General features: G+C 49.2%; 1 protein-coding gene across 7 annotated transcripts in view; it reads left to right on the top strand.

Moving 5' to 3' along the window:
• Positions 1-22,231, top strand: part of Prosap (SH3 and multiple ankyrin repeat domains prosap) — a 166,020-nt gene that overhangs the window by 117,977 nt on the left and 25,812 nt on the right. For 5 of the 7 annotated variants that reach the window (XM_076763334.1, XM_076763329.1, XM_076763330.1 and 2 more), the window contains one exon: positions 2,956-2,973. The exons of the other annotated variants lie outside the window; for them this stretch is intronic. In XM_076763334.1, the coding sequence (XP_076619449.1) occupies positions 2,956-2,973 (18 nt within the window). The remainder of the gene's footprint in view (positions 1-2,955; positions 2,974-22,231) is intronic. 7 annotated transcript variants of the gene reach the window in all.

The following is a 22,231-nucleotide window of genomic DNA, read 5'->3' as shown; positions in this document are numbered from 1 at the left end:
TTCCGTGCGAAAGAACGCTGTTTAGCGATAGGAGCCTTCGAGAGTACAAGTCTCCGGTGGACACGTAGCATTTATGGTCGATCTCGATCCTCGATCGGCGCGGCGCAATCGGTCACGAGTTCTGTCAAGGACTCGAATCGGGCTTTTTCAAAAGTACACAGAGCGTGGCGGCAGCCTGCCACTTTGTATGCTGATTTCGCGAAATTGCAGAGAACTTCCTCCGACCGGCGAGCAGCAAAGGGATCTCGAGGCAAGGCCGGATCGGGCTTCCCGACTCTTCTTTCTCTTTTTCCCATCGGGCAGTCGTACCTGGAGCTCGCGGAAAGTCACGAAGCGCGCAGGATTAAGAGATCGCTCGGGAGAAACGCTACCGTGCGCCGTTCGAACGTCTTGCTTTTATTTATCGAGAGATTTACTCGGTAGGAGTAACGAGGCACGCGTTGCTCGCTCGAAATTTATACGAGGAAAGAACATGCGAATCGAAGGTCCTGCGTTGCATCGCGACCACGTCCAGCCGGCTCCGGGAGTGTTTCGAGATCGCACAAGAGGTACTTACATATTAGTCGCACCCGCCACTGACAAGAACAGACACCTATACACGCGACAGTATTCCTAGACGAAATAGAAACTAGAAGGTACCGATGTGTGTGGCTTCTGCTTCGTATCAGTACCGTCACGCTCTATCACTATTCTCTCCACCCTCCCCTCTTCTACCCTATCCAAAGAACGCCGATAGAAAATTGTCAGACTTTCATTTTAATTGGAACTTGCGAAACAAAATAAACAAGCTTTGCTAAACAATGAAGGTTGATTTGTTTTAGTTTTTGAGACGTGAAAGTTGGAGTTTTCTATCGGCTATGCAACCCTAGAAATTCTGTAGCACCCGTTGAAAAATCCCAGACTTGGATCTCCCGTTTCCCCAGCGGAGTTGGGCATCGATCGATCCATCAGCCGACAAAATTAATCGCGATTAACGTTAGTCAATTAGTGAAATTAATCTTCCGCGGCGATCGACGATCGAGTTAATCGTTAGTCACGACGATTGACGATTGAATCGATCGTAAATCGCTCGTGACTGACGATTGCACGAGTGGTCACTCGCAGCCACCATTGATCAAACTAATACTTTTCAGCTGCATCGAATCGAGTCTGAATTTTAAATTATCTATACCTTTCGCCCAACCCTGCCTCCCCCCTGCTTGCGTCAAAGACTTTTCTCGTTCCTCGCTCTATTTTTAAACACGATTCGGCTCTCGAAACAAGATCGATCGATGTCCACGTTGCATCGGGAATGAAAATTGGCGAATCTATGGAAAATACGTCTCTGTCTTACCGAGGAGACCGACCGTCGCGTAAAGTTTGCCCAACGTCTCGACCGATTCCGTCCGATGGACGAGTCCGTCGGTTTTCCTAGAGACCTTCCGTTCAGTCTTCCGCTTCAGAACAGCCCCCGTAGTAGATCCTGTTCTCGGAACGAGTTCGATGACGAGCGATAAAGGCCTGGTCGAACGTGCCTCGGTCTCGTGTGCACGCTGCCGCAAAACTGCCCGGATATTCGCAGCCGTAACCGACTTACCGCTGCCACGGATACGTTCACCTGCATTCCGCGCGGACTTTCGCCTTTATTGATAATTGGCTACCCTATTAATCGACCGTTGCACGCGCTCGGTCGTGCCGTTGGAGTAGACAATCCGCAGCCCATTGCGAATCGAGCATTTGCTACTCCTTTCGACGACCACTACTGCCTCGCTTCTTGCATCACAACGCGTTACGGATACTTGCAACGGAGTCCTCGCGTTTCTTCCACCGATCGTTTTGTAATCGTAAACGTTGTCGGTCCTTTCGAGTTCGACCGGACAGCGAAATTTCGTAGGAATTTGATTGCAAGAAGAGAGGCAGTACTGCACGTCGCGTTAGACATCTTCTACGCGAGTGAAATTGTGTTTCTGGACAATTGGCAAAGTTAATTGACCCGCGTTACGTCCGAATTTATTTTCTTTAACCCTCGATTGTCACGGTGGAGTCAGTTGATCCTAGCTCCAACTTCGAACAGGTGGATTTATTAAATGTTCCGTATAACGGAGGTCTGCCTGCCCTCTGGCGACAGTTTGAACATCCATCTAGATGTTTAGTTGCTTAACAAACTTCGGAAAGCCTCAGTACAGTAGCGACAGCTGTCCTATGCGCGAGATTATAACTCCCTGTGTGTGTTTACCTTACCATATTTCGACCGTACAACTTTATATTTTCATTTTCGCTGATTTCTACACGCCAGTGACAATCGAGAAATAATATCGGAATTCTTGTCACCGATATGTGGGTATCCCGTGGTAGCCAACGTGGAACGCACACGAAATCCTCGACGAATATCGTCGACGACCCTAAGCACCGAATCGCGTTTTTCGAAAGGCCATCGAACGAGTTCCGAGACATTCTCGCGGCAAGATCACACAGACACACGTACAGACACTACTCACACGTTCGTAAACGACGTAAAAGTATGCGAACCAGATATGCATATATACGTATACCGGTGAGGAATATACGTATGTACGTATACGTTGGATATTATTAATTAGTACTTACGCACAAACGACACGCGAGTGTCCAACGATTCTAATCGTGTATATTTTTCTGACCTGTGGTGTTGTTGTTGTTGTTGTTGTTTTTGCTTTTGCCTCACTTGCACGGGGCGTGCGAATACACTACACCCGCCACCACCATCACCGAACTACCACCAACCACCACTTCACCTGTGCTATCGTCTTGTTGGGGCCCGCCTCTTCGAACGCACACCCCCGTACTGCGTGACACGCACGCGCGAATCGATCGACAAAATCGAAAAAAAAAATTATACAAAAATCGCGCCCTCGGGCCCGACCTTCACCCTCCACCTCCGGTGTGTTACGTCGCGGATATACCACCGCTTCTCCACCCCTTTCGAGCGCCTCGCAGGTGGCCACTTGGTACAGGGTACGTCTTCACTATTACTAATAGCATGCATCCAAACCTCCTTATGCAACCGCCCCATTCTTTGTGCCGATTTCTCGCCCGTTTCTTCTTTCGTTCAATTTCAGTTACGCGAACGAGCTACTCGTGCATGGCGAAGCGACGTCTTTCGCGAGGAACCATGCTCCTTTCCCCCGCGTCGCGCGGTGGTCCGAAATTTTGAAAATATGGCTGGTAAATGAAAATGTAATCGTACGGAAATCTCCCTAAAGTAGCAGTCTCAGCGACATCTACAGCCCCGATAAAAGACTGTTTTTCTACTCCCGTTGTCTTTTATCCGGCGAGCCTGATTATCATTTTCACAAGGGTTGAATTACACGCAAGACTGCGAGCCTGTCACTTTGATTTATCGCTGGATTCTCGTGATTTCGGACCACCGGCTCTTTCGTTCGTCTCGGAGGAGCACGAAGGACGTCCCTGCGTATTGGAAGGTTAGGGGCGAACTAGGGGTAGTATTAGAGCCGTAGGAAGGGGGACGGGACCGTTCGATTAATTTTTCCCCCTTTTTTTTATCGCTCGCGTCGATCGCGCAGGAGCATCGGGGTAAGTTTGGTCGAGTGACGTCGGAGGACTCGAACGTCGCGTGTTCGCCATGCTCGTTCGGGTAGTCGTGGGTCGCGGCGGCGCCATGGATATATCGGCCTGCTTCTTAGATCAGTTTTCGCTTTAATCGCTCGGAAACGTTCCCGACGAGATAACGGATCGCGCGTCGCGGTCAGATCGGAATTTATTTCGCGAAAAAGGTACTCGTCGGGGCACGGTCAGCGATCGATTCGCTGAAGAACGAGGACAGGAACGCTTTAATTAGCCAACGAGGGGGGGGATCTTCTCGAATCGATGATTCCGACCTTGCGACGCGACCGTAGACCACGAGCTAGAGTTATTTCCAGCTCGGTTTGCATGTACTTATAGCAGCTCCTGCCTTTCAGCGTTCAAGTACCATAGAAGATAAGTGCATGTATCGGTTAAGCATACGTCTGTACTTTTGCTGACCCCGTGGTTCACGTTCAAGGGTGACGCGAATACGTTTTCAAGGTCACGTTCGAGCCACGCAGCTTCCTTTCAACGAGGCGAACCGACTTGCGCCGCGTTTCTGCTACCGCGGCGCAGCAGGAATGTCGTTTCGCCGAAGCTCGAACTTTGCAGCGCGATACCGCGAGCCGGTGATCCTTAACACGCTCGCCGCCACGTCTGTCAACTAATGACCCTCGATAAACTATCCGTTTACCCCGCGTCCGGTCAATGGTCAACGCCATTGTTGGCTTTTGGTCAAATATTTATAACGCCTAACCCCACTTGCGGCTGCAAGTAGCGACGAAACGAACCGATTCTCGGTTACACCGATCCGTAGCTTCGTCTAAAAGTTTCGATTGCCGTCTTTGTCGTCGTGGTCGTTTGATTTTTCTGGAGGGGCGTGCAAGGCGTCGGGACGATTGTCTCGGCGTCCGATCGAGGCCAGGCGGCGCTTGCTCGCGCGATGACTTTCGATTTCAGGCCGAGAAAACCGTGGATCGCGTGCCGCGCGACGAATCGAACGCTCGAACCAGGTGGTTTTCGATTTTCCAGCGATCGTCGACAACGCGCAACGGTTTCAGCTCGATCGAGCGGCTCTCGAGACTGGCGTTTACGCGAGATTACGCAACGCGGCTCCGGGCACCGGGCCCCGTTGTGATCTTCGATTTCTTGCGAGGGAAAGCGCCGTCGCGTTGCTTGTCTTTGCCGATTAAATATCAAAAGTCACCGAACACCGCCGCGAAACGAACTCGATCGAGATCCGATCGTACCTTCCGCCGTCGCCAAATTTGAGGAAAATCCTCGATCACCGGATCTTATATTTGACTATTTTAAAAGAACGCAACGCGAGTTGATTTTATTTCAGCATTCTAAAAGCGAACACAATGCGTTCGACCGAGTTTCACGCTGTGTTGTCCGATCGAAGATTCGATTCGGTTGGAAAGCGGGTCACCGAGGCGATATTTTCGCGATCCACGCGCGGATAAGAAGCCCGGCGATAATCTCTGTCGGCGATTTCCCTGAAATGAAAAGCGCGTGCCACGCCGCGATAGGCAGATAGCATCGGGAAACGAGTCGGTCGGTGTGCACGTAAAAAAAAAAAAAAAAAGTAATCGATAGTCGCCTAAAAGGTGGCACGCCGTTCGTTTCGAATTTTATCAGCGACGAATGTACTAACGATCAAAACGTTTAATGGAACGCTGTCTCACTAATGAACGCGGACTCGATGCGGACCGATTGGTTTCACGCTGAGTCGCGTATACGCGACGCATTCGCGCGCGAAAGAGTTTGTTTCAGCCACGAGGTATGCTACCATTCGTATGGAAATCTCGCGCGTTTCTGCCCCAGACGTCTCTTAAATAAAGACCATAATCCCTCTCGAGGTTTTTCGGTCGGTCAAGGATACAGAAAGACAAACAGGTTAATAGCAACGCTGTCCCTTACGTTTTTAATATGGAAAGGACGTAGAATGGGGAAGAAAAGTAATTATTTTCACCCCTCAAACGCGGGAGTGATGAGAATTTCTTGAAAGGAGTCTTTTGCTAATACGTAACGCGTCTGTCGACGACTGGCTGTTTCTACTTACAAGCGGCGGCGAGGTATTACTTGTTTCAAACACTTCCACCTGGGTGGAATCACAGTATCTAGGAATATCGATAAAAGACAGTGTCGTGCTCCGCGATCGAGACTTAGAAATACCAGTAGAATGTCCGTGTTATGGACAGACGCGTCAGCCAAGTACTCGAGCGTGCTCCAAGAATCTTCGAAAATTCTCTCGGAAACGAAGCGCCCTATCAGAAAATTCCACTCCACATTTTCGATTCATTTTTCTATGTAAATAGAATGGCCACGAAATGTTACTCGTGTCAGAGAACCATCGACGAAGAGCAGAGACTCCTAGATCTTCGGAGGGTTGATACAGTGTAGATATTAACTCGTCGATCGAAACTGGACGTTGACGAAACATATGGTCGAAGCGTTTGGGGGTGATTTCGGGGTGGGCCATTCGCGCGCGGGGTTAATTACGCGGGAGACAAAGCCGCGATTTCCGGGTCGTCTGGTAACCCTGGTAGCGATTGAATTAATAGTATCGGAGGGTATCGTAACTACGATATCGAGGCGTTATTGGCAGACCATCGATGTCGCGAAACCCTTATCGTACGCGGCACGATTCAGCGGCCAACTATCCAGATAGCGGTCGTACCGGAACCGACGACCGCACATTACGGGTGTACCGGTGCATCGACGTGTGTACCGCAGGTATCCAGCCCGGGGATCTCAGCACGGATAAATTCATCGTAACGCCGCAAGATCCGCGGTTCTCCCGAGCCACGAATAGATCCTCGTGGGCGTAAGATCATTGTGATCCGCGATCGTGAACCGGGATCATCCTTCACTTCCGATAGGATCGTCTTTTTCCCTCTCCTGGCCAGGCTGTTGGGGCCTCCGCGTGAAGTCGAACACAAAGGACCGACCGCCTCGGTGGCCATCGATCGTAGGTGCTGAAACTGTTTACGAACTGGTCGTTCGAATTACGCGGGCCTCGAAAGCGAAAGGATTCCGCCCGCCATTCCCGGAACTCTGCTGCTTATTATCTAGGATACCTCGTATTTCAACCAAAAGGCGTTAGTATATTTGCATCTGGGTGCAAATAGCTGTGGAAATAATTGATCCGTAACTTCAAAGCGATGGGAATGCAACGCGTCCGCGATCCTCTAATGATAAATTCCATTTTTCGCAGACCAAAAGTTGCGATTCGTTTTGAAGAGTCGAGCAGGCGACCGAGGGGCGATCGGAGGCACAAAGAAAAATCGCGTATAAAAATGGCGAGAGAAGGAGAGGGTGAGCAGAGACGGGAGTAGTCGGTGGCGTACGCGTTCGGAGCGTATCCCGATCGATTTGCAACAATGAATATAGAGGGAATCCGGCTCGGAGTGGTTTATTGAACGATTCCGCGAACGAGTTGGAAGCGCGATCGGTACGCGGCTCGCACGTGCGTGTAGTTAGATGCGTGCGTTGAAAACGATGACACGAGACGAGAGGCAGCAGTCCGGTCTCGGAGCGAAAGAGGGCCCCGGGACTCGTGGTCACGGAGATCAGAGAGAAGAGGGACGGAGAGGGACAAACGACCGCCTCGTGATTCCACTGTCAGGATCAACAAATCCTCCCGCCGTAGACGCGGAACAAATGCACGCGAGTTGTTGATCGCGTACAATCGAGCCGGGCTATTTATACCGAGGCTCGTCGACGCTCGCCTCGTCCGAGGGAGTAGATCGAATGGAGATCGATGGGCTAGCTTTTCAGAAGTGGAAGACAACTCCTCCGTGGCTGCTCCGCGCAGCTGGAGAGACGCGGGTGCTTCGATCCGTGCCCCCGGAGAACGATCGTCCCTCTCTCTCGCGCCTCCCCGGGAACAACGGATACCGATTTTTGCGATTTATCAAGCGCGAAACGAAACACGCGTACCGCGGGGGAAAAAAGGTGGGAAGCTGGCCGAGGAGCGATCGACGATCGAGAGGATGCGAGGATGGGGCGAGCACGGCAGCCCGAAGGAAGGGAAATCCTGGTCACGAAGCCACGCGAATCTCCTATGGAGCTTCTCTGAAATATTCATCCCCCTGCTTGGCTATTGTTGCTCCAGATACGTCGTCGCCCGCGGGCGGTGTTCCCGCTCCGAAACGAACGCAGCCCGCGGGCGACGAAATAAACTCCTGAAACACGACGAACGGATACCTGTTCGCTGTCAATCGCTCGATTAGTGGGCTTCCGTTTGCTCTCGCGTCTCCTACGGGGCAGGCTAATCGATTCATCGACCATCCACCTTGTTCGATTCCCGGGAGAGCTTTGGTCTTCTTGGGTTCCGTAAGAAATATTCAGGATTAAAATAAGAAAACAAAGAAACGGGAATGCAATTAAGTTTCAATCGGGTAAACAGGATTCGATATCTGACGTAACCGATTCGAGTTGGAGGAGCGTGGTTAGAATTGGTTTCGCGGGGCCAGGCAGTACGGCGTATTCGAAGGGAATTGGGATAGTTTTTTGGAGAAGGAAAGCAGCTCGGACCAGCGCGTAAGTTCGTCCACTTTAGTCTCGACGCGGCCGTGAAGCAGTAGCCGGCAACTGCAGCAGCCTTTTACCCGGGGCTCTCCAAGTGCAATCTCGTATTCATGAATTCCTTGTACGTAGCCCCTCTGCCCTTCCTCCGCCTCCACCTTCTTTCTCCGCCCGCGCTCCTTTCTCCCCTTTTGCTCCTCGTCCCGCTCTCTCGTCTCTTCTCTTTTCTTCTCCGGCGTGTTGCCCTTCCGCCTCTAACAATCCCATACGCGTCGCTACGAAGCCGAGGGACCAAGAAAATCGTTCGGCGCTGCGCTACGGACTGAAAAAGAGACGCCAGAGATCGTCGAGGTGAACGTTTCCGCTTCAAAATCGCCGACGCGAACGAATTTACGAGACCTTCGCGCTCGCGAGACCGGCCAAAGGATTTGTCAGAGACGTCTCACTGTCGCGCCCGATCCTCGTACGCAAACACGACTCTCTCTTCCGATTTATACACGGTGGGTCCGACGAAACGAATCGATTCCCGAGCGTAGACATCGAAGACTCTTAGAAAAGTAAATAGTTCCCTGTTATCGAAAAATAAAGTAACTACGTAACAGTTTAAAGATTTTGGCTCGATGGTACGCGAGAAAGTGTCGATCCGCGAAAGGTTAAAAGTTTGGGACCGCGCGGAGTGTCGAATAATAAGGCCCAGGTCCTTAGAGGCAGCCTTCTTTATGCGCTGGACGCTCGTTGCGGAGAGAAAGTCGAAGGAAAGATGGCTCGAAGATCGCGTATACTTCCTGTAACGCGTTTCAGCACAGCGTGTTCGATGGCGTAAGAAAATTGAACGCTCGCTGGTCCTGTACCGCGAATCTGGAACCAGTGCGTCCGAATCACGTAATAATGGTTCGTTGGATTCGTGCTGGTTGGTCTTTAGAGAGAACCACTGGTCGACGTTTATCTCGACGCGATACGAAGACCGTAAAAGTCTGTCCCGTTCAGGATTCGCGACCGTAACAATAATTCCACTGTTTTTAACCCCATCGAGTCCCCATCGCGTTTCCACCGTCCTTTCTCTATCTTCCTTCGTGTCTAACAATATAGAGAACTCGCGACCGCGCGAAAGGATAACGATCGATATTATCAGCGAGCAGAATTTGATACATAGTCTTTCATCGAGACAAACGATGTTGATCTAGAGATTCCCTTTCGCGCCTACTCCTAAAAGACAACGTCCTCCAGTGAACTCGACATTTTTGCCACGAACAAACTGTTCGGTACGTTCTCCAACTTCGGAGGCAATTTATTCGGTTGTGCAATCAGAGAAACAAATTTTAAAGAAGAATCGACAGGAGGTATTTGCAGACATTTTTCGGCGAAATTGAAAACTTTGAAATCGTCCTGGAAAAATTATATTCGGTCGCGGGGGTCAATTACAATCATTTTTAGTGAATAGACATACCCTCGAAATCCTAACCATTTTCGAGAAAAAAATTCCTTACCGAAAGTACAATGACCAAAAATATTCACCTGACATACGAATCTTTAAAACATCGTAACTCCTGAACGGATTGGACGATTTTAATGTTTAAAAAAGCAAACTACGCGTATTTTGGTGGAGAATATGTAGACATTGGAAGAATATTCGAAAAGTTGTTCTTTAGTTGCTTTAGAGGCCCAGAGAAATGGGCCGAAAAATACATCGGATGTGAGGTCTGCTCGTATACCTCGTCTGTGGTACAACCATAAATTCGACGTGAGCTATTCCCGAGCATTCATTCCGAGCCAGCACGAGGGCATACGCGCAGCTTCCGTTTCAGGACGGTATTATCTGTATACGTACGGCAGCGTTGGGCAAAATGGAATCTGATTAATGATTAACGATTATGATTGCCGTCTAATCGAATCCGTGATTAATGATGGTGATTACGGAGTAATCAGTAATAATTATTAATGAATAACGCAAGTAATCAAAGCGGCTGGAATCATCGGGCATGATTAACTCATTGTGTATTATTCGTTAATGATGCATTAATCGTTAATTAAGGAACGATAGTTTATTCCGATCGAGTCGATAAATTAAATAGCATTATATTAACGAATTTTGGAATGGACGCAGATGCGTGTAATTTGCTTTCAGCTCGACTCTCGTAAACGCAATATCATATAAATATTAATTGTATTGAGATTTTATTATCAACGCAATATTACTCGTTGGCTTACAATAGTTGCGCGTATGTTAATAAAATATTGAAAAGGATTATAAAAACTACTGCAATTTTTCTTCGAACGTGTCGACGAGTCGAAAAGTCAGGAGACTCTCAGAATTCTGGATTTCGAAGGTCCCGAAAAGTTTCCCAGGAACGCGGAAAGCTTTCCAAGGCTCTCGAACGCTCGGATGTTTTTTCGTCGCGCATGGTAGCGATAAGTTCGATCGCCAAGTCGTGTAGCCACTCGAACATTCTCCCGGGGCAGCTCTAAAACGATAAGTGTACGCGGCGGAGCGGTTCTCGGAGTGTTTTTTTGCGGTTACCGGTATCTAGCGAATCCTGACTGAACACCGTCCCTCAGAAAAGCTCGCCTCCTCGCGAAACTAAACGTGACGCTGAGGAGACCAGAGAAGCAGAAGAGGAATCGAACGGATAACGAGATTCCTGACGCGGGACCTTAATTATCCGGTATCACTGGTACACAGCCAAAAGAAGATATCGACAATCTTATCTCGAGAAGAATTTCCAATTACAGACGATTTCGTTTCTGGTAACTGTTAATATTTCTCCAAGAAACATCGAAAAAAGGAATTTTTCGAAAGTACTCGAGTAGAACGCCTCCCACGCGAGGGTTGAAGACCGACGACCCTATCATCTGCAAATGGGGCCCACGTGAACGCAAAGCCGAGAAAGCCTCGTAAAAGTTTAATTACCCGACTGTTTGATCTCTCTGCTTCCGATCCACGAGCTTTTTTTTTCAATTTCTCCATCGAACAAACGAGATCTGCTCATGAGATCGAACGAGAATCTGCCCGTACGGTTCTTCCCTCGTAGAACGGATCTCCCGGCGAATCGGACGCGAGTAGATGGTCCGCGTGACGCATAATCGATACTATTAATTAGGAGGTCCACGAGAGTCGCGCTCGGAAATGGTATAAATGGAAGGCGGAGCGTGTTCCGCATCGAGGTCACGGGTCTCTCGATGTCGGGTTCATTAAAGCGTCGCGGAAATGGGATCTGTCGGCTCGTAGAATTTCCGCGACTCTTATCGACAGCGGGACGTCGAATAAATATAAGAATCTTCGCAGTGAACTTCCCTTATCGCGTGTCCGAACTCTGGGCTTTCCAAAACGTTATTTATCTGCGACTCTCTCCGAGCCCCCGAAGCTTTCTTTCCTCCGTCGTGCTGGTTTTCAGATCAAAAGGCGCGGTGTAAATAAATTAAATTTAAAAAAAAGATGGAAGAGGAGAAGGAGAAGGCGTTTAGCGTGGCTACGCGACCGGAAAAAGGCTGGAGTGGCACTTTTTCCGAAAGCGTACTCGTCGGTTTAGCAACACGCGCTCGTCTTCGTCTCGTTCGCCTCGTTTCCGGGGGAAAAGGAAAGCGAAAATTGGAATTGGTCCGAGTCTGCGAGCCAATTATAAAAGGCAACGTAACGGCCAACCATTTTTTCGCGTCCTGATAGTGTTCCCGTGCGGGGGTGGAAAATTCAGCGACAAAATGTTGTCGAATCGACTAGCAATATCCGGTAATTCGCAGCCACGGGACCGCCTTTCCGCGACGCGTGCTGCAGTTCATCGGCGTAATTTCCACCTTAATTAGCGGCCGAACGTAGACAGTGATGAAGCTGCCGGATTGCCACAGACGACGGAGCTAACCTGGCTCGATTAAGCCTCGTCGAGGAGGCCACGCTCCATTTCCGGAATTTCGACGCGCCAAACGATCGCGATTACACTGTTCTGTAATGCAGAGTCTTTCCACGATCGAATCAGGGACCATTCGATTTCATATCGACAGATTCCTAGCGTGATTTTGGTCAAACTTGAATTAGTTTCTAAACGAGTCCAACTCCTGAACGAATAGACGACTGTTTCCAATACGATCGAGACGAAATTAAGTCGATTTGCAAGGGAGAAGGTACAGATTGCGTAGTTCCGAAGCGAAGGTGGAGGCACATATTGTAACTTTTGCGAAGAACGACGTCGCACGGTGGTCCCGATCGGTCCCGGAATTGATTGGCAATTACCGGCGCGACGAGAGGCGGCGCACTCGATTCTCCGATCCAGAAAATTGAGTTACTCGGCGAAACTCGATTCGCGAGAAGGACGCGCATCCGTTACGCCCCGCCACGAAGATTCGATATTACCTTAATCGGACTTTAAATTGCGCATTTACGAGTTAAGAGCTGCGTTCGATCCGTCTGATGAGCGGAAAACGGACGGATCGCCAACCTCCGATGCGATCCTTCGAATTTCCTGACCACGTGGACGCCCGATTAACGACAAATTATTATCATTATTGCTGGTCTTCCTTTTACGAGACTTTTGCCCCCTTGAACTCTACGTTCCTTATTCTATATTTTGCAGCATTTCGGTCTCGAGTTTCTCAATAGGAATGACAGGTGTCTCTGATTTTACGTCGAAGGTGTTTGGCGGCTTTTAATGTCGCTGCACCGTCGTAGAAAAATGCTGAGAATTCCGCGAGGTTTGACTTACAATTAGCTCCGACAATTCGACGGGAAAAAGGCGAATGGCGGAACGTCGCCCATAGGGAAGGAAGCCACGCGTTAAACGATAACGAAGTAATCGCGACGAATCGCGGCAATCAGCTTGGAGGATAATTAACGGAGATTAGTCACCGTTCCGGCAATAACACGGTAGCGACGTTATATTTGCCGCGAATCGATAGTCGACCGAGATTATTCGTCTCGTTATTTCTTGTCCGATCGTAATGAAAAATCAACGGGCGACGCGAAATTCAATTTCCCCGCGCGATCTCGCGCGACAAGGCTCGATATCGATGGAAAACGCTCTCACGAGCATCGCTGGGGACGGTGTCGGGCCTCTATATATAGACTGGGCCCATTATTACCCTATCGGGGACATAGAAATTAACGCGAGAAATTAACCTCGGCTGCCGGCGCGCCGTGAGGTAGCCGATGATAGATGAAACGTGGTTAGACGTCGGACGAGCGCTAAATAAGGACGTAAAAACTCCGTGACTTATAGCCTTCTGTATATCAGGCCACGGGGGGAGGAAGGATAACGCGGGAAGGAAGCAAAAAGGGCTGTTCGCGCGAGCTACTTCTTTCCCGTCCGATTCGTTATTGAAGACGATCAACGACGTTTCAGCGAACAGGAGTCGATAACCCGCCGCTAATTGTCGACTACCTCTTGCTATGGGCATGATTCAGTATCGATAGTATCGATACCTTGCGCCATACAGCATCTTCTGGGGGTTGCACGACAAAATACCACGATTACTTTTATCTCAGAGAGGACTGAAAATAACAAAACTCACGACGATTGTACCGACCTACGATTCTTAGCTGTGAATTACCTAGTATTTTTCTATCAATTTTCAAGAACGGACCTTGAGGGATCGAAGAAAGATTACAAGATTAACTAGGAGGAAAATGGAGCGTCCAGTCGTTCCGATCAAAACGTCTCAATTCAGCGGCGCTTTTGCACCCTTCAATCTCTTGGCGGAAGTTTTTTGCGCGATTAAGGAAATCAGTCGTCCTTTTCTCGCGGCAATTCACCGGAAGAAGACTCCGGCTAATCGTGGGTAAACGTAGCGACCACGACTCTCGGAAACCGGATGACAATGGCGGAACCAGTTCTAATAACCTGTCTTGGTACAGACAAAAAGCCAAGACCAGCTTAAGAATCGATAAGGGCTCTAAACGACCGTCGCTCGATCCGTCGATGATAGATCTTCGAGGAAGAATAGGTACTCCGTCCGTTCCCTGCCTCTTCTACCGAACGCTCTAATTTGTAATCGTTCCCGTGACCGCTTTTTGACCCCCTCCGTCCCTGGAATACCAGCCAATATATAATTGGGCAACCTATTACCCGCGCCGACATTGTTTGACGTTATTAATATCGATGCTCGTATAATTGCACTGTCAAATTATTTATTACCGTTTCAAATTACAATCGAATCAACGCGTTGCTCTGACTTTTATTTAAAGAACGCGGAGCATCAATTATTTCGAGTCGATCAACGTTTCGATCCCAATGTAAACCCGAATTTCAATCGTCCAAATAAATAGCAGATATATTGGAATATTTACAAAAGGCGCGTTTACCGATAAAATACGTGTCGCAATTTAAACCGAGAATAATCGCGATTTATTTATTAGTTATTCGAGGAGACAATCGTGTATCATCGTTATTTTCTAGAATACTAAAACCCGTCGGAATAATCTGCGCGGAAGATTAACGCGGTCGAGTGGATCGAACGATTCGATAATTTCGCAGATACTCTGGCGAGCGATACAATTCGTACGCGTCCATTTCCATCTTCTCGACGTTCCATTCCCTCGGGAACTGCTCTTCAGGAAGTTTCCCCGATTCTCCGTCGAATCGAACGATACGATCCGAGTTACGTCGAGAGGAATTAATCGCGCCCGCGTTAAAAACGGACGGGACGTGAATGGCTTCGTAATTTATATCTCGTTCCGAGGTTTCGATGTATAAAACGCAGCCTCTTTGACAGCCGGGAAACACGCGACGAAACTCGCTGTTGCCCCCTTGAAAAGGTCCTCTCGACCTGCCTAACTCCGTGAACGATTACCTGGAAACTCAAATATTCTAGCGCGTCCCTGTCGGGACCAACTTCCGTGGCAAGAAACTTTGTCCTTACCATTTGTTCCGCGCCAAGTCCTCCATCTTCGCGATCGCCGCTCTTCCGTGAAACGCCGCGTCAATTATCGGTCCTCGAAACGAGGGGACACTCGACGAACGTCGCTTTTTGCGTTCAAGGGTTAGGGATTTTATCGAAATGTCGAATTAGGTGGGGGGTTTGAGTCATCGTTGCGCCAGTTTCGAGCTAAACCCCTTCTGATATCGTATGAACCGGATTATCGATCGATTTGTCGTGGAATGACTCCGGGACGAATGTGAAAATCGGAACCCTGTGGGGAACTCGGAGCCCTTCGGGGCGAAAGTAAAACGGCGAAGACTGCCCCGGGGCGGTTTCCAAGCTGGATAATCCAGATCCCGCGGAAACCCATAATTCCTGTAATAAGGTCATTATCGTGTGACCCGGACTGGTCGCCGGGACTGTGGCGAACACATACCAAGCGACTTCGCTTGCATAAATACAGATTTCCATTTATACCTCGCCGTGCACGCGTTCACACGAGTTCGAACCTGTGTTTGCGTGTGTGTTTGTGTGTGTATCGTGTATCGCGTGTGTACGTATTATACGAACTCGCGGCTGATGCCCCGTGGACAGTGGCGTAACGTTCGATTCGGGTCACGCCATGGCCCAATCAAAAGAACGAGACGCGGTGCTTAGACGGCTGCATTCCTCTCGAATCTACTCGCTGGAGAATCGCCCTATACATTCGTTACTGCAACCAAACGTACTGGGACTCGTAAGCTCAGCGGTATACTAAGATATACGTTTCTTTTGAATATAATTTCTTATAATTTACACGTGTCTCCTTCGATGACCACTTTGGTGTTGTTCGTATCGTGCTATAAGCAAGATTCGCTAAGGAAGAATAAAAAAGACCAGACTTTATCCGTACGTTTAATGTTTCGCTAGAAAATGCAATTGTTTAGGAACGATTATACACTGTGAATGATTTCTCCGGAGAAGCAGAGTCGTTCGAACGGACTTTTCCGTGAAAACTTGTCAGCGGGGAGAGTAGTCGTTCGAATGTCGCGGTTTATCGGCGCCTCCCGATTACCTGTTGAAGTCGAAGACCTCTCCCCCACCCGCCGAATCGGGTTCGTCGGATGGTTACGCCACTGCGAGTCGAACAGGACGGTGTATAAATGTCTAGACGCACACAGGCTCGAGGACGTAGGTACACGCGAGAGAGCCCTGGCATACCATCGACTGTCCATAGCCACCTAAGCAGATTCTGTCCCCAAGGTACGAGCGGCGAGGATTCGTAGCGTTCAATTTGCATTCTAAAGTCCTGGGCGATGCAGAAAGAAGAGCCCTCGGCCTCTCGGCGCGCGCCGGACACCGGATCTCCTCCTCCTTGCCTCTCCTCTCCCTCCGCTTCCATTGTCCCTTTATCATTTATACAGGGTGGCCGAACAAGTCGCTGCCAAACTTTGGGGACCAGAGTTCTCTACCGGTTTTCTGACCCTCCTAACCTCGCCTTCTTCCGTTTAACCCACATACGAGCAACCCTGCACTCGCGGTCCAGACTCCTTTATTCAGGCGTTGCTCGCGATCCTTGCGAATTCATTATTTATTTTCCACCGCGAATTCGGCCAGTTTTGGCCAGAACAAAGTCCTTTCATGGCCCGTTGCCCGAAACTGGTTGCTCGTGCCTTGAGAGTCTAACCTCTGGACTCGCGGGGGAAGAATACGAAGTGGTTGCAAACAGTAGATCAGTCGTTTTCATAAAAACATGCAGTTTGGAAGATTTCAGATTAATTTTGTTTTAGGCTTTAATGCAAAGATTTTAATATTTATCGTTGTTTCGTACGAGTTTAAGTCGAGTTTCGACCGATTCGTATCCTCCAGTTAGCAAAGAGTACCGGTCTACCTGTTGAGCAACGATTTGCTCGAGTTCCACTTTACGCACACCGGTGATTACGTTGTGTACATTGATACGTAGCGTAGGGAGATGCGCGTAGCCTGCAAAGATATCGCAGAAAAATGGAAAGGAAATCGATTGTTACGCGAGCCAGTATAATTGGGACTCGTCCCGTCGAGGGGCAGAGCAAAGTAGAGGTGTGCGGTTCTTCCTGCTGACGCGATCCTCTTTTTACGAATCGTTCCACGATTATCCATCCGTGGAATGATTTGCACCGATCCGCCGTCATTTTCCGAGCAATTTGTACGAGGCTCTTGGCGATTCTTCTGGCCCCGTAAGAAACAGCGACCCGTCCAGGAGAGGCAGCTGGAAAAAATATGGTCCACGTGGATCACTGTCCTCTGAATTTGGGGAGAAATTTGCCCAAATTTGGGCTACGTCACGCGTTCCAGCCACAGAGCTTTCGAATTAGTTACGTCAGCGGATTCCTGAAAATCGACAGCAACGATCGGCGGGAACGACGGTTTTGAATAAAACATTCTCTCCGCCGCGACGTGCCGCGCGGTGACGCAATCTCGATGTTGCAATCGGCATCGTTGCATTCTGCCCGAAGACGCGACGCCGGGATAATTTCCGAACTCGCTTTCATTGCCAGCCTGCGCGCGTGCTCCTGAAACGCGCGTAACACCGGCCGATTATGCGGTAATAGCTTCATCCCGACTACCGATTACGTTCTATCCGCGCGATTCGCTTTTGCAAAAATTCCAGAATGCTTTGTAACAATTTTTTTAATTCCAAACGCGTCTCCGTCTTTCTCGATAAAATTCCACGGTATCGAATGCAAAATTGCCAGCCCCCGTTTCTTGATTTTCATGGTTCGAGGCTGCCACGAGTCGAGACTGGGCCCGCGTTGCCCAGATGTCCAAGAAGCTGCCGTTAAACGGCCATCGACTACATTTTGCGTCGTTACTTTTTGGACGTGTTGGCAATTTGATTTTGTATTCCGTCCGCCCGTCCCGGTCCCCCCCCCTGTACGCGGCAACGCGTACATCGAAGGTTTATGGCTCGTATTTCCTCTTTAACGCCGATGTTGGTCCGACCGCGGGTGATTCCACTCGCCTTTGTGCTCCTCTCGCTCTCTTTCTTTTTCTCGCGCCACGTTGTCCCTCCGTCTCTCTCCGTTCCCTCTTCTCGTCGTTTATCTCGGGGGCCCGGGTTCGTATCTTGCTCGTCGAAAGCGTCCCGAAAGGCTGTTTCACGAATTCCTGGATTTCGTAATCTCCGGAACGAGATCCGCGGGTTTTAGGGCCGCTGACCGTTTCGTAACGCGCGAAACGGGTTCGCGATCTCCCGATTTCGCGTCTCGTGGCTCTCGACCCACTGCAGGGCAAAACACAAAACACGGTGAAACGTTTAAAAAAACAACGACAACGTGAAAGCTATTTATATTGGCGTGTGCAATTTTCCCAAATTGTCCCAACGCTCGTGGAATAAATATATCACACGAGTTGAAATTTCGTCAAGCTCCAGCGACGAAAATCGCGAATTTGTTCTAGCAATTTGCGTGGTCCCGCCACGGGCGTTAATCGAACGAGACGAGCGCGACACTCCGTGTGAAAATACTCGAGGGTTGTCGACCCTGGCGAAGCGGTACCACCGGTCCGGAGGAAAAAACCGTTCAACGAGTGGCAGGGAACGGAAGATGAGTCGGTCGATGCATCCGCTGCATACAAATCCAATAGCCGAGGCTCGTCTTGGCGTGCATGGTAGCAACGGGGGTTGAAAATAACCAGTCGAATATTTCTACCATTCCCATTTTTATAACAAACGTTAGAATAACGCGTGTCTGACAATTATGATACTTCATCCGACGTGTCAGTGTTATTCTGTCTCAGTGAAAATTTATCCATTGTCGTGCAAGCGGTCCCAGCGTCCTGTCCGTAAGGGGTTAATCCTGTCGTGGTCAGCCACTGGCGATACCGCTTGAAAACCTCAACTATTACAATTTTTCGGACAGCGAACGATCGCAAGCCTTCGATTTCTCATTAAATACTACCATTTCATCGACAGCCATTTACTTTGAAAAGCATTAAGACTTCTCCCCCATCGGACCCGTGGGAGGTCAAACGGTTGGCGGCGTAGTTTATGGCGTACGATTGATTTAGGGCCTCGGTGGAGTTTCGAGGGGGGTTTGGGTGGAATTTGAGCGACTCGTGGACGGGGCTGTCGCTTTCGCGGTATCGCAAAAACTCGTTTCGTGGTTCATTGCGAAGGTTAAAACCGTAACGCTTCTATCTTGGTTGTTCCGTGCGCGTTCCCGGCCGTGGCGGACGCACACGAGCCGGACGGAGCTTAACATCGGCAAGGCCCCTTGCCAGACCGCAATTACATCCCATAAAGCACGATTGAGACACGGTTCGACCATTATTCTCCCATACAGGGTCGTACAAAAGGGTCTCGCCGTTTAACGCGCCCCCATACGCGGAATTTATACACGTACAGGCGTGCGTACACGCGCGACCGTATTCTCGGACGAAACCGGGTAAAAATGCTCTTCGAGGAGACCTCGGCCGCCGTGTGCTGATTGCGGTCGTTCTCTCTTCGTAATTGTAGACGACATCGCCATTCGACGAATCCTCGTGCTTTCGGTACACCGTTGGGAACGAGAGTCCAGACTGTCCGCCATCGAGGGTGTTTGTTCGCACGGTGCCAGCTATTCGACGAAGAATTAGCCTTGTTACTCCGCTACGAGCTCCGATTACCGTCACTCGAGCAGTACTTTTTGCGTGGAATCCGATTAAACAGGCATTTCGTCCCATAACTTCGAGGGTAGTTTTCTTCGCCCCGTTGGAAATATATTTCTAGTACTTACGTACGCCTTTAAAAGAAAAGTATCGAAGAAACGTTCTTCCAGACGTGTGGCCACCTGAATAACTCGTTTGTTTTTAACGACAGGAAAAAGAATGCTTAAAACTAAAGTTGCTCCGATGTTAATCCGATGTTAATAGATCTCGAATGACCTTTAATTATAAGTCAGTGTCTGTCTTGAAGAGGCCCGTAAATGGGCAAGTAAAACAGCTCATCGTTCTATTCGAAAGAAAAATCGAGTCGACCTTCGTGTCTTTTCTACACCTGCGCCTATAAAACACCTATAAAATACCATTAACATCGGATTATGCCCTCCTTCGAGCCGAGCGACTTCCGATGCATTGTGTTCGTCGAAAGGAAACGAGTTATTCCGGCGAACTGATTTCAGTCCTCCACCCTAAATATCTTTTTAATAATCGCTTACGTTCTCGTATTAATTATTTGCCTGGCGAATAAATTATCTCGGATACGATTATGAATATTTTTCGAACGGCGAAAGAAGTCTGTCGACGGGGAAAAATTCGAGACAACTAATATTCCAGCCGGTGTTTCCGGGCGTCGAAAAACGTAACGCGCGCGGACCATTCGCAGCGTGGCGCGAATTAGCGAAGTTTGCGTGCAACCTGGATGCAAATCCAGGGTCGTCGGTGACTGGTTCATGCATTTATGCATTTTTCCGGCGGTTTGTCGAACGCGAGTCTGGTCGCGTCGTCGTCGCCGACAGCGGCGGGAAACTTCTAATTCGGTCGGCCAAATTGGGCGAGGAAGACGACTAGGGTGCGAACGATCGTCGCAATGCAACCACGGGACCCCGAGATGGAACGGGAAAGAAACGAAAAAAAATGCGAAGAAACGAAACTGGCGAGACCGACTTTCACTCCAAAGCCGTAGGTTACGATCCTCTGGACGACACGCTCGTCGAACGGCGCAGCATTTGTTGATATTCGAGAAACAGAGAGACGAAATTACGCAATGTTCATTGAGTAACGGCGCAACATACTCTCCGCTCGCCAAAAAAAATCCGAGGCAATGTGTGACTGCGAATTTGGTATCGGAGGATTCGTGGAATTTTATTTGTCGTATTCAGTCGATATTGTACCCTCGAATCATCCGTAAAGGTTCTCGAGATTGTAAGAATTTTTATCTATCGGAAGCCTGTGCGTGTGCAAGGCTTATGAAATTCCATTTGAGGTGGTAGAAGGTTGTAAACCAGTATGGTTGATACGTTGTTTAATAAAGTGTCCTGTATCCGTGTGAAATGGCTACGTTTTGGCGAACCCACTTGGTTCCAAGTGTTTGGATATTTTGGAGGGTATATCGAGAATGTCCCTTATCTGGAAGTTAATAGGAAGAAGAAGAGTCCAGAGAATAATATTGTACTTCGGACTGGATCTTTTAGTTCCCGTTGGGTCGAGCGTGTGCCTCGACCTCCGGCCGTTTAATCGGCGAAACTCGAGGCACGTTTCGCCGTGCGGCGATTATGCGGCTTCTTAAGACTTTACGAAGCAATTACCGCGGCGCTAATTAGTAGAGGCACAGTCGCTTTCGGTAGCCTGTTCCATTTTTGCCCGCGTCGTATAAGCCCTAATTGCAATTACAATTACCGTTGAGACGATCACCGTCCCATGCCTCGCGAGATTTTCATACGGTTGATTCTTCGTTCGCGGTTTCCACTCTCCTCGAGATATTCCGGTGCACCGACGGGTTCGCGACAAATTGACTACTCGAAACGGCTGTTTTTCGACGTAAAAAAATTGGTCGCGCCAGTCGCGAGGCGCGTCGAGTCGGTTAAAGTTGATCTCGTTTTCGCCGGGGCGGATGATAAAGCGGTACCGGATGAAAAAAAAAGAAAAAAGAGGAAAGGGTCGAGCGATTTAAGCGAAAGGGTTCGGGAAAAGCCGATCGGTAGATTTGGAGCGATTTATTAACCTCGACCCGTCACACAGTGGCTGCGAGCGTCGTGCATATTGATTCGAAGCGCCTCGGTTCACCTCCTAATTAGTTGGAACGTGCGTCGACTGCCGTGCTCCTACGATTACCCTCCAATAAAATTTCGCTCGCTGATCAGTGGTTATGCTACCTAAAAATCGCATGCTGCAATTACTGCGAAAGACGTATGCAGTTGTCGTATTTGACACTAGCTAACGAAAGATCCAGTGACGTATTCTCATCTATTTAAATCATTCAGAACTGGAATACTTTGCGCAACTATGTTTTCCATGAGTACAGTCGTCGTTATCAATGAAGAAACAGCGATAATTCGAAGGGATTCGCCAGGATCCAGGGAAAGGGGTTAAAGGAACACGGAAATTTAAAAGCATCGTTAAATGTCCCGGGCAAGATCAACATTTGCCTTTCTTCTTTGGCGTTGTTCTACCCCCCACTCTTTTTGGTACGTTAAAAAAAGGCCTCTCCGGAAAGGATCCCTCCGGGAGAAAAAAGTTGCTGGTTCTGCTCCCGGTCCGTCGCGCGGATCCGGCGTGTTTACACGGACAATCGAGGAAGAGTTTGCTAACGAAGACGAAATTCAACGTCCAGCCTGGCTTCCTCGTCAGAGATTTTCCTTTTTCCCTGGCGCTGGCG

The sequence above is a fragment of the Colletes latitarsis genome, chromosome 4 (genome assembly GCF_051014445.1).
Source record: "Colletes latitarsis isolate SP2378_abdomen chromosome 4, iyColLati1, whole genome shotgun sequence".
NCBI classification, from domain to species: Eukaryota; Metazoa; Arthropoda; class Insecta; order Hymenoptera; family Colletidae; genus Colletes; species Colletes latitarsis.
This window is presented reverse-complemented; position numbering and strand designations above follow the sequence as displayed.